Raw genomic sequence first — 12275 nt, 5'->3', positions numbered from 1 at the left:
AATTTGATATACGATGTGATGTAGTGTCTGTGAGTTTGTCAGCATCCTTTTAGGGATTAAGAGAAGATGTCTCCATCAGTGTCCTGGAAACTGCCTCTGCAGGCTCATTACAAATATCAGCCCACACCTGTATTTACTTGGTGGCTGGTTTCACTCTTTTCAAAAAAGCATTGTATTTGGGCAAGAGCTGAATTACACTGTGATCAGATACCCCCGAGGGCAGGTCTGCACGCCGCTTTATAAGCATCAGGGATACTCCTCATGACAGTCCACATATGGTTGGAGGGCAGGCAGGCATTCAGAAAAATTACATCCATTAAAATCTCCAAGAATTAAAACAAGTTTGTCTGCAGAGTAAACAAGTGCATCATTGTAAGTAAATATTGTTTCAATTATATAATATCATTGTCATTTTCTGTCTGATTTTTAATTCATTTCATCAGTTTTAAAATCAAATTTGGTAGCAATTTTAATAAGCTTTAAAAAACTCATAAAATAAGTGTGCTGTTTGAGCTGCCGCACAGAAACAATGGAGTTAAAAACATTCTGTTTTATTTGAAAGTTGTGTTGTAATTTATGCTCCTGAGGCACAGCTATTTATATTTGTCCTCCATGGGAGACATGACTTTGGTGGTTTTATTTCAAACACCATGCATGCCATTGATTTGAATTCTCATATACTGTGAAAAAAAGACACCCTAAGCGTTTTTAGGGTTGTGATCAACAGCACACATTTTCTGTCTTTTAAAAACTGGGGAACTGCCATGTATGAGAGTCTCTTAACTATATTATATTAAGTTTTTAGAGGTGTATGTAATTTTAAGGCTTTAAAAATATCTATTTTAACCCATGACACTGGTTGGGGACAGTTGGACCTGAGTGATGAAGCAAAGATTTTATTGACAATGACTGAAGAAGAGTCAAACATGGGGTTATTTGCCTTGTAAGCACCCACTCACACATATACGCACATGCACACACACACACACACACACACACACACACACTATGTTTAACTAGTTAAAAGCACGCACCATACCTTTAACATTATGTTTCGTAGACACAAATTTAATCATGAAAAAAACTGCAATGAACTTCGCTGCAACCGTTCCTGGCTTAATTCCCATATAATAACCGACCCAACATCTTAAATCTGGTATTATTTTACTGAGTAAATACTCAATACTTAACAGTGATTCCCAGTAATTCTACTGAAAGATCAGTTCATTCCACATTAAGTACCCATTCAAACGCTTTATATGGCTATAATTTTACTTTGTAATTACCCAATATTTCTGAGTTATTTGTGAAGTTATTTGATGAATAATTAAAATAGTTAATAGTTAACATAGTTACATTTTGTCCAGGGTAACTAGTATCTGTAAAACTGTAAAAATGTATTCATGGAAAACAAGAAAACATTCAAGAAATTTGAGAAAAAGACAATTTGGGATTATGTTTCTTGTATCCCATTCATGTAAATTATGTTAAATGGCTTTTGACTATTTAAACCATCTTTTCTTATTGGTTAAGAGGTTTATCACAGAGTGTGAGTGTACTTTTAAAATAAATGGGTTAAAGTCATTATACTCATGGTTAAAAAATTACTTTTGATAAAGGGGTCTATATATATATATATATATATATATATATATATAGACTGTTTTTGTTGGTACATTCTAATTTTATTTTATTTTATTTATGTTACAGTTCTTCCACCTTGTTATTTTAATCATACTCGGCAACTTGTTTTTTAGTATCTAACATTTTAATATCTTAATATTTTTATATTTGTAATTTTTGTTTTACTATTGTATTGTTTCCTTCGCTGCTTATACTTCTTCGTACCTCATAGCCTCTGTAATATTGTGAGTTTCCCCACTGTGAGACTAATAAATGATTATCTTATCTTATTTTAACTTTCTAAGAAAAATAGTCATTTTTGTCTTGTTATAGCCTTGTTGTATTTACAGTATCTCTTAATTAAAAAAAAAAGTAATAAATAAATAAAAAACATCATGCCTTCAGTTTTAATTTTTCCTCGTGGTATTGAACGTGGTATCAAATATCTATATTTCCAGGTATTGAAATCAGACATTTCAGTATTGTGAGGATACAAATTTGAGTAACTGATGCTCTGATCATTTTAAATGTGTCACAGTTATTATACTGATGGTTGAAAAAATATTTTTGATAAAGGGTAGTCGAAACCTTTTACTTCCACATTTTTACATTTTACCTCTGACTGGAACATGAAGTGATTACCTGCAGATTTCAGGAGGGAAGTAGATCAGAAATAAAAAAAGGTAACAATGAGCATTAATTAAAGCCATCAACCTATAGTCACAGTCACTCAGTTCAAATGTATAATGTCATGGCAGAAAAATGCCACCCTGCATGTATGAGATGTAGCTGGTATGATCCACACTGATTTTATCAGTGAAATGAAAAGGTTGTCGCCCACATTTTTAACCATGACGACTCATACCTGCATATGTTTCACTGGCTTTGTCTTCAATCTGATGTCATCTCGTGTACATTCCTCATATAGGAAGAACTGAACATCAGAACTTCACTCGCTGCGGTGGACGACGTTCCAGCAGAAAGTAAGTAAGCAGGCCGCCTTCTATGCCGTTATTAAAAAGTCCAATAAAAACAAATATACAAATATATATATATATATTTGTAAGAATTTAAAACTGATGACAAATTGTTAAACAGTATTTTTGTAATTCTATTTTGAAAATATTCATAGCAGCATTTATCAACTTTTTATGGTGTATCCAATTGATTTGCAGGCTTTATATCTTATACTTATGAAAATATAATTACACTACAGCAAGAAACTACTTTCCTTAGATCTCAAAAGTTAGTTTTTTATGCTGACTTAAATTTTTATATTGACTGAATCAGAGAAAAAGAGTTGAATCATGACAAAATTACCTCAACTTACTTTCTCTAATCAGATTTTCAAGGCAGCCTGTACCCTAAACTATTTGAGTATGGACATTAGTTCCTTTTAACATTGTACATTATATTTGAATATTTTACCTGCACCAATAATTATTTTATCATAATTCACTGTTTTGTTCCTTTATTTTAATCATTTCATTTGTGTAATGTTTTAAAAAATAAATTCATACAATTTGATGTGAAGTATTTTGAGCTGCACTATACTAAAAATAAATTAATCCTAATCCTACTTTTATTCTGAAATATAACTTTAAAAATTAAAATGCAATTTTTCAGAGAACAGAAAAAAGAAACTACAGCTGCATCACCATGATTGCTAAGATTTGTGTCGTCGTGCTTCTGTTTGTCGGTAAGAGAAACTTACATTCCCAATTGAGTTGTTAAGTGAGTTTTAAATTTGGGACTAAATGTGAAACTGATCCAACATTGTCTACTCAAAACAGCATCTGGAAAGGCACAGACCACAACTGCACCAACTACGGCTGCACCAACTACGGCTGCACCAACCACGGCTGCACCCACCACCGTTGCACCAACCACCGCTGCACCCACCACTGTTGCACCAACCACCGCTGCACCGACCACTGCTGCACCAACCACAGCTGCACCAACCACCGCTGCACCCACCACTGTTGCACCAACCACAGCTGCACCAACCACCGCTGCACCGACCACTGCTGCACCAACCACAGCTGCACCCACCACTGTTGCACCAACCACAGCTGCACCAACCACAGCTGCACCAACCACAGTTGCACCAACCACCGCTGCACCAACCACGGCTGCACCAACCACAGCTGCACCAACCACAGCTGCACCAACCACAGTTGCACCAACCACAGCTGCACCAACCACAGCTGCACCAACCACAGCTGCACCAACCACAGCTGCACCCACCACGGTTGCACCAACCACAGCTGCACCAACTACCGCTGCACCCACCACGGTTGCACCAACCACAGCTGCACCAACCACAGCTGCACCAACCACAGCTGCACCAACCACAGCTGCACCAACCACAGCTGCACCAACCACGGCTGCACCAACCACAGCTGCACCAACCACCGCTGCACCCACCACAGTTGCACCAACCACAGCTGCACCAACCACTGCAGCACCAACCACCGCTGCAACCACCACGATTGCACCAACCACAGCTGCACCAACCACAGTTGCACCAATCACCGCTGCACCAACCACTGCTGCTCCAACAGCTGTTGCAACAACCACAGCTGCAGGAACAACTGCTGACGCAACAAATACCATAGCTGCAACCACTGCCGCCTCCTCCTCCCTTATCAACAAAATCAGTCTCATGTCGGTTGCTGTGGCTGTTATGACTCATGCACTTCACTCACATTGTTAAAGGTGTTACATAAGATCAGTTCTTATCCTGTCAATGAGGTGAAGAAAAATGAAGGATTTTTATGACAATTTGCTGTGAATAAGCTGATATTGTAATTTATTGTACTGTTTGATGTGTGATGGTGTGTTTTTGTACTGTTGGTCAGAATCACACTGAATCCTCCTTGAGGTGTTTGTAATTTGTCCAAATGTCTGTGAAGGGAGGAGTAATATTCTGATTCAGATGCTGGTGAGTCAAGCTGTCTGATAATAACTGAAACTAAAATAAAGTCAAGATTAACCTTTTGTCTTTTATCAATTTTTTTGTTTTAGTTATTTTACTTTCTGTATTTTTATTTAGAGCACAAGTTATCTTAATGTTTACATTCATTCTGCTGTTTTCTGCCTCTAACCTAGAAACAAAAAGTGGTCATAGCCTTGTTGGATATATATATATGTTTTTTTTTTAAATTTTTTTTTTAAATTAATGCTTATAGTGTACATTTTTCTTTATGGTATAGAAATTGTATTGAATATCTGTATTTTTGAATATATCAAAATTTTAAATTCCAGTATTGTAAGAGCACAGATGTTAAAGAAGTTATCGGACCTTCTTTTTTTCTTTGGTAAAGGGAAGATGAAACTGGCACACAGTTTCTACTTCCACATACTTTCCACTTTACCTCTGACTGGAACATGAAGTGCAGATTACATGAAGGAAACAGATCAGAAATATCACAATGGCCCAGACAATGCACAGTGGGAACAATGCAAAATGATTAAAGCCCAGAAACATTAAGTCACAGTCACTCAGCTAAAATGTAAAATGTCATGTCAGAAAAATGCCACCGTTCATGTATGACATGTAGAGCAGTAATGATAAATTTAGTAGTTACGTTGATTGTATCCGAGTAATAAAAAGGTTGCCGCTCACACCTCAAACCATGACGAGAGGTACAATTACTCATACCTGCATATGTTTCATTGGCTTTGTCCTCAGACTGATGTCATCTTGTACACGTTCTGTATAAAAGAAGTACTGACCTCAGAGAACATCAGAACTTCACTCTGCAGTGGAAAACATTCAAGCTGAGAACAGAAACCTGTAAGTACTTCTACATCATTATTATATTACTTCAATATAAACCAACTGTTCTCTTGTTTTTTAGTTGTTTTTTTTTTGCAGACAGTGGTAAGAATTTTGAAATGTTAGAATTGTGATTAGTTATGTGAATATTTTAGTAAAATGTAAGTTTGTTTTTCTATTTTGAAAATATTTACAGCAGGATTTCTCAATTTGTTTGTTTATTTTATATGTTTAAAGTGTGTCCAATTAAGTTAATTTTCAACTGGCGATAAAATAGGCTTTACACACACACACACACACACACACACACACACACACACACACACATATTTTACAGTGTACTTATGGAAATGGAATTATTACTATATATATATATATATATATATATATATATATATATATATATATACTGTAAAATCAACTATTTGTGTTAACTTTAAAAAGTTAGTGTCTAAGGTGCCTTGAATTTTTATATTGGCTGAATACGAGAAAACAAGTTGCATCAATACAAACTTACAACTTATTTTCTATAATCTAGTCTTCTTAAAATTTTAAGGCAGCCTGAACACTAACTTTTTAAAGTTAAAACTATTCATTTCTTTCAACATTCTCCACAATATTTTAATATTTTACCTTCTTTTATCACATTATTTGGTGCTAAACTTTTATTATTTTATTAGCTTAATGTTTTAAAAAACAAATTCATACAATTTGATGTGAAGTATTTTAAGCTGCACTATACTAAAGACATAAAGTTGATCCTAATACTATTATTACTTTAAAATATAACTTTTACATAACAAACTTAAATTGAAAAATAAAATGAAGGAATGGGGAAAGAAGAAAAAAAAAAGGTAATTTGTAAAGTGTAGACACGCAGGTAGAGAATCTTTACTTTTATTTAAATAAATAAAATAAAAACAACATGTTTAATACTGTAAAACATAAGTCAGGACCACACTTTGTCATTTAAGTGTTTAATTTACCGACTTGTTTACTTTGAATGTTTAGTCATAATTTAACTAGGTATTCAGCCAAAAAGGAATATGAATAATGAACTCTAGGTGGTCTTGTATTAAGCTCACATGGCAGCGATACAACAACCGCCACTAAAAATGAATGTGAGCCAGGGGCGTAAAGCGAGCAGGGGCTCCATAGACTGTCTCTAACCACACCCATCTCTGAACACGGGCTTCTTTTTCATCTCAACCACACCTTCAGAGTTGTAACGTTAAAAAGCAGACATACGAAAAACCTGGCAAAAGTCCTGAAAACAGCTTCTGTGGTTGTTCTTGTCACAAAAGGTGCCACCGTGACGACATTTTTCCATCATGACACACAAAGACTCAAAGAAACGACGTCAGTCTTTTTGATGTTGCAGCTGGAAATCTCTCCCCACCAGCAGCCGGAGGCGGAGCATTTATTGTGTTTGTTTTAATAAGGGAGGCAGCTGCTTTGAGTAGTTATTTTCTTTTGTCAGATTAACAAAAGACTGATGCACTGAAAATAACAGCAAGCAGTTTGAGACTTTTGCTTGAAATGGAAGTACCGTAAATTAGTAGCCCGGTCTGTTATTTGCATGAATCACTGAACACAACAAGCTTATTTCTAGGACAGGTGTCTGTATGGTTTAATTCCTTTCACACAGTTTATTCAGCCTTTTGCGATCGGGGCTCTATTTTATTCAAAAACATGGGAGGAAAGTTATGAGCAACAAAAGAAGAGATGACCCAGAAGTTAGCAAAAAATTAAAAAAAAATTAAAATCTGTAAGGTGAAAGAAAATTACCTGAAAGTTTGCCAAATCAAATTAAAAAAAATTCTAAGGAGACAATGAAACAAAAAATAGAAGCGAGAGATGACTGGAAAAAATCAGAAAAATTCTGAAAATTAATTTTATGTATATTATTATAAATATAATTCACAGACATTTTTCCTTAGCTTTTTGAAAAAGAGCCATCTACATCTACTCACCTCTTTTTTTTTGCATCTTTTGTGTGTACTATGCTAATACTGTCTTCTTTGGCGCTCATGGTTTTAGTAAAGTTAACTGAATTATTGAATTGTAGAGAATCTTACTAAGCTAACTGTGTGTAGCATGTCCATACTGACAAAAGTTTGAATATACAAACATAATGTGATCGAAGCAGCTAGACATCATTTTCTCCAGCAGGTCGCCAACAACCTGTTTTTATACATTCAAAGAACTTCAATAAAAATGACCTGCGTGCTAACCAGAGTGAGCCTCTAACTGAGACAGGCCTTTATTTATCAGAATGTGTTGCCACAGTAAAATGGGTTGGGGGTTTAATTGGGGCTGGGTTTTTATTTGAAGTTTTACAGTAACTAGTTTTTTTAAATGATGAAATGTACATTTAATTTTATTTTTCAGAGAGCAGAGAAAAGAAACTACAGCTGCATCACCATGATTGCTCAGATTTGTGTCGTACTCCTTCTTTTTGTTGGTGAGAGAAACTTACACTCCCAAGTTTTAAAGTTTTAAATCTGGGACTAAATGACTAAAACTGATCCAACATTTTCTACTCAAAACAGCCGCTGGCAACGCACAGACCACTGCGGCAGCAACCACGGCCGCAGACACCACAGTTGCAGCAACAACCGCGGCTGCAGCAACCACGGCCGAAGCCACCACAGTTGCAGCAACAACCGCGGCTGCAGCAACCACGGCCGAAGCAACAACCGCGGCTGCAGCAACCACGGCCGAAGCAACAACCGCGGCTGCAGCAACCACGGCCGAAGCAACAACTGCAGGCGCCACAGCAACCGTGGCTGCAACCACCGCCTCTTCCTCCATTATCAACAAAATCAGTCTCATGTCGGTCACTGTGGCTGTAATGACTCACGCACTTCGCTCATATTGTTGAAGATGTTAGGATCAGTTCTTATCCTGTGAAAGAAGTGATGCAAAATGAAGAATATGACGATTTGCTGTGAATAAGCTGGTATTTATTGTACTGTGTGATGTGTATATTTGTGCTGTTGGTCACAATCACACTGGATCCTCCTGGAGGTGGCTGTAATTTGTCCGACCACCTGTGAAGGGAGGAGACTGTAATGATTTGATTCAGAGGCCTGAATCTTACTGATATTAACTGAAACTAAAATAAATGTAAGATCAACATTTTGTCTTTAATCGCATCTTTTTGTTTCAAAAGTTAATTTTCTTTATATATTGCAGTTTAGAGAATAAGTTTAGAGGACAGGAAAAGACCACTGTTTAATTCAAAGAGACCCAACAATCACCAGCGAGCAAGCAAAGCAACAGTGGCGTTTGAAGAGGATATACAGGAGGTTTAGAGACTGACAGTGAATTTCATGTGCACCTTTCAGAAAAAAAAAATAAAAAGGCAAACTCATGGATCATGTTTAATCTGTGGGCTTTAAAGGTATTCTTATCAGATAATAAGGCTTTATGTAAATGTGCCTAATGTCGTTTGTTGTTCTTGAACAGCGGTCTGCAGCTTTGCAGTCGTCTCGTAAAAATGTCACGCCATCCACCATCCCCTCCACCACCTGCTGATAAAGTAGGCTCATATACATGTTGCTGTACTGAAAGAAACACGGCCGATAAATAACTAATGACGGCAATCTAAACATGCTGGTCGTTTTAAGCCTTCTTACCTATATCCTATATGCTGCTGATAACCACTTATGACCACGATAATGTTCAAATTGGGTCTGGTTTGATTGATTTTCCACCAAGAAATGATCACTGCAATGCTCTCTGCTTATTTATGACATCATTAGTCAAAACATCTGTCACCGTGGCATCCAAATGTCTCTGATTATTGGATTTATAGGCACATTTAGAAGCTTTATTTCCTGCTGTTTGTGAGTGATTCCTCCGATAATAAAGGAATCGTCCCAAAACGCTGGCATCATCTTTTTTTTTTTTACTGCGCTGCTATTTTTTCACAGGAAGGCGAACACAAAATAAGAAGCCCTGCAGCAAAAACACTCTTTCATTCTGGGCACCTGCCAAGTGTGAGTGTGTTGATCTGCTCTTTATAAGAGAGCATACCTGCTCAGTTAATCTGCCTACACAAATACAAGTTTTATTTTTTTTTTAGAACTCATTCATTTCATGCAAAATCTTCATTAAGAGCAAATAAAAACCCCTCCAGGACTGATCCCAGCTCTAGATTACGAAGATAAAAGGTCACAGTGCAGCCTGAGGTATCATGTGCAGAGCACATAGCGAATAGTTCGGGGCCCCTGAGTAGGGGGATGTTCTCAGTAAATACACAGATGTTGCAGATAATAATGTGGGTGTATTGAAGTGTGGATACTACTACTAATACACAGAGCCAACAGGATGTGCAGGAGAAATGAGGGAGAGCATGTCACTAGGCAGGTTTCCATTACTGATTTGCACAAAACTTAAGCGATATTTTCAAAGTATTGATAAAGCACATTTGCCAGATGACTGTGTTTCCACTGAGTGATGTTCTGCAACTACTTTCCAAGAAGCATGGTGTTGGATGTTTAAAACATCAGCAGGTTTATTTCTATTGCAGCTACAGCACTAGCTGTCAGTATTTCCAATCCAAGATGATGTAGCCGTGTTATGAAAGCAATAATGGAAAGACAAGCCCCTTATACACGGAAGTGGCCTCATATTAGGGATTTCTGGGAGATGATAGTCAACTATTTCACAGAAGAATTGTGGATTCAAAACTTCCGGATGATCCGCTCAACTTTCTCAGAGTTATGTGATGCAATAACAGCTCTTGTAGCTCCTGCTGCATCATGAGGGAGCCAGTTCCTACTGACAAACACATAGCCATAGCATCATGTGACTTTGAAAAGTGATAAAAGTGTTTCCATTTCAGTATTACAAAATATGGCTTCTTTAAATCGCCTGAAATACCACCCCATGCAAGCCTCAAAAATTTTTTGTGATAAATAGTTGTTGTTTTTTTTAAATTGACGTGTTTCCATTAGACGTATTTTATATTTTGTTTTTCATGCAATTTGAGGGTTATGGCATCAAGAAACTATGAGCGAGCATACATGTGAGGAATGAATAGATTAATAGATGTTATGAGAAATAATTTACATACTCAAGCATTCAAAAGTACAGGCTTCCTGATGGAGCTTTTGCTAAAACTTGAGCTTCTCAATTGCTAATCTTTATGAAATGGACCTTTATTTGCACTGATGCTCATTTGCATTGTAAGGCTCTAATTTTGTGCCTAATTTAAATATGTGCAAATAGCACCAGAGCACTAATATGCGAGTAGCTTGGCAGTGCAGACGGAGGGTGAATTTCACCCTTTGCGGGTGCTTTGAGAATTACATGCTATCTGAATTTCTTTGTGTCTTAAAAGCAGTGCAATCCTTTTGTGATTCCGCCCATCAGCGTACAATTCAACATAATGAAACCACAGTATTTATTTGTTGGCAGGTGAACAGCTGCAGTGGAACAGCTGGAGGGAAGAGGAAGTACCTTTGACTGTCACTGAGAAAACATGGGAGCTTTGACCATTGGTGAGGGTGTTGTGGAAGCGTCAAAGACGTTAAACAGGTTTGTGCTGCTGTGCAACATATCTGTGAGCAACACCAGCTTATATGAGGCTGAAGCAAGTTACAGTCTCACATGAACACGAAGTTGGATTTTTCATTTCACGGTTGGCTGATGATCAGATGAACACTGAGCTAAACTGGAGTGAGGGAAGTTAATTAGACGTACTTAAATAAAAATGAATTCTGCCAACTCTGAAGAAACTACACAAGTAAACCAACACAGTTTGTGTCCCTGCAGGATTTTTTTCCTGGATTATTGACTCAAAATGACTGAGGAAACTGCACTGATGTCTGACACCATTTTTGAGTTACTTCTCCATGAACTCCTGCAATATTTCAAAATTAGATTCACTTAATTTCACCATTTAACCCTGAAACCTGAGCAAACACAGCAATGAAGAAATAATGCAAATATTACCAAGAAATTAGTTAAAAAAGAAAAATAACCTGAAATTAGAAAAAAAAAAGATAAATACATTTTTCAGCCCCGTTCCCTGAAAAATTGTTGGCATTTTGCACTTTTTGGGTGAGAGCCCCTCCTCTTAGTCCCTCTGTCTCTGCTCTCTCTCCACAGCTGCAGACCTTGATTGGGTGCAATCAGCATCATGGGAACCACCTGGTTCTGCTGTGTTCTCTGTGCACGTATAAAACAGAGCAGCCAGTCTGCTGTTGACAGACCTCCTCACCAAACCTCTGTGCATTGTGGGTTTTTTTGGACAATTCTATTTATGTACAGGTGAAAAAAATACTTGGATTTGGTTAAAAATATCATGTTTGGCTTGCTTTGATGGCACAATGCGGGCAGATAATGCAGTGATGTTTCAAAAAAGAAAAAAGAAAAAAAAAATCACGATCTCCGGTAGAAATGCAGCCACAATGCTCCTTGAATTGAATTGATTTTACAAAAAAAGGAGGAGTTAGGAGGAGATATGTTAGTTTTTCCACTATAAGTTTCACATTCACACTGCTGGGCTCCACCACAGCAGGCAGGGTTTTTGGTTTATTAACAAAGGTCAAAAAATCAAGTGGTGGCTTCACCGACAGAAACAAAGTGATCAAATACACAGTGAAGTAACACTACTGGAGGTAAAAAATGTTTTTATTTGAAAACGAACGTGATTGTGCCCACAGAACATGATCCTTCACCTATCCCAGAGTAAACAAATCTGATGAATTATCATAAAATAGTACCCACCAGTACAAACTATACTTCACTTTATATTTTTTTCTTTAAGTTAATTTTAAAAACTTGTTTTGCTATTAGGTTTTTTAGGGTGCATGGGATTTTCCACTGTGTCGTAACTCTACAGAAAATAGTTCTTTGT

At 36.9% G+C, this 12275-nt stretch overlaps 1 protein-coding gene and 1 long non-coding RNA gene across 2 annotated transcripts; both read left to right on the top strand.

The window, feature by feature from the left end:
* The first annotated feature begins 274 nt into the window (after window positions 1–274).
* LOC121963437 (uncharacterized) lies at window positions 275–4921 on the top strand. The gene is made up of 4 exons (XM_088090330.1): window positions 275–372; window positions 2552–2606; window positions 3250–3322; window positions 3417–4921. Exons 3-4 carry the CDS (start codon window positions 3283–3285, stop codon window positions 4337–4339), a joined length of 963 nt encoding a protein of 320 aa, XP_087946456.1. The 5' UTR covers window positions 275–372; window positions 2552–2606; window positions 3250–3282; the 3' UTR covers window positions 4340–4921.
* Window positions 4922–5313: 392 nt separating this feature from the next.
* Window positions 5314–8543, top strand: LOC121958036 (uncharacterized). The gene is made up of 3 exons (XR_006106805.2): window positions 5314–5422; window positions 7796–7868; window positions 7957–8543. It is a non-coding gene; the product is annotated as an uncharacterized LOC121958036 (long non-coding RNA).
* Window positions 8544–12275: the final 3732 nt, after the last annotated feature.

The sequence above is a fragment of the Plectropomus leopardus genome, chromosome 17, assembly GCF_026936395.1.
Source record: "Plectropomus leopardus strain MGB_pleo_1.0 chromosome 17, ASM2693639v1, whole genome shotgun sequence".
Lineage (NCBI taxonomy): Eukaryota > Metazoa > Chordata > Actinopteri > Perciformes > Serranidae > Plectropomus > Plectropomus leopardus.
Note: the sequence above shows the minus strand (reverse complement) of the source record. Positions and strands in the feature narration are given on the sequence as shown.

Excerpts from the sequence above, each read along its gene's own strand:
- LOC121963437 (XM_088090330.1), top strand. The coding sequence starts at position 3,283 with ATGATTGCTAAGATTTGTGTCGTCGTGCTTCTGTTTGTCG. Across the intron at positions 3,323-3,416 it reads CGTCGTGCTTCTGTTTGTCG|CATCTGGAAAGGCACAGACC; the intron begins GTAAGAGAAACT and ends TACTCAAAACAG.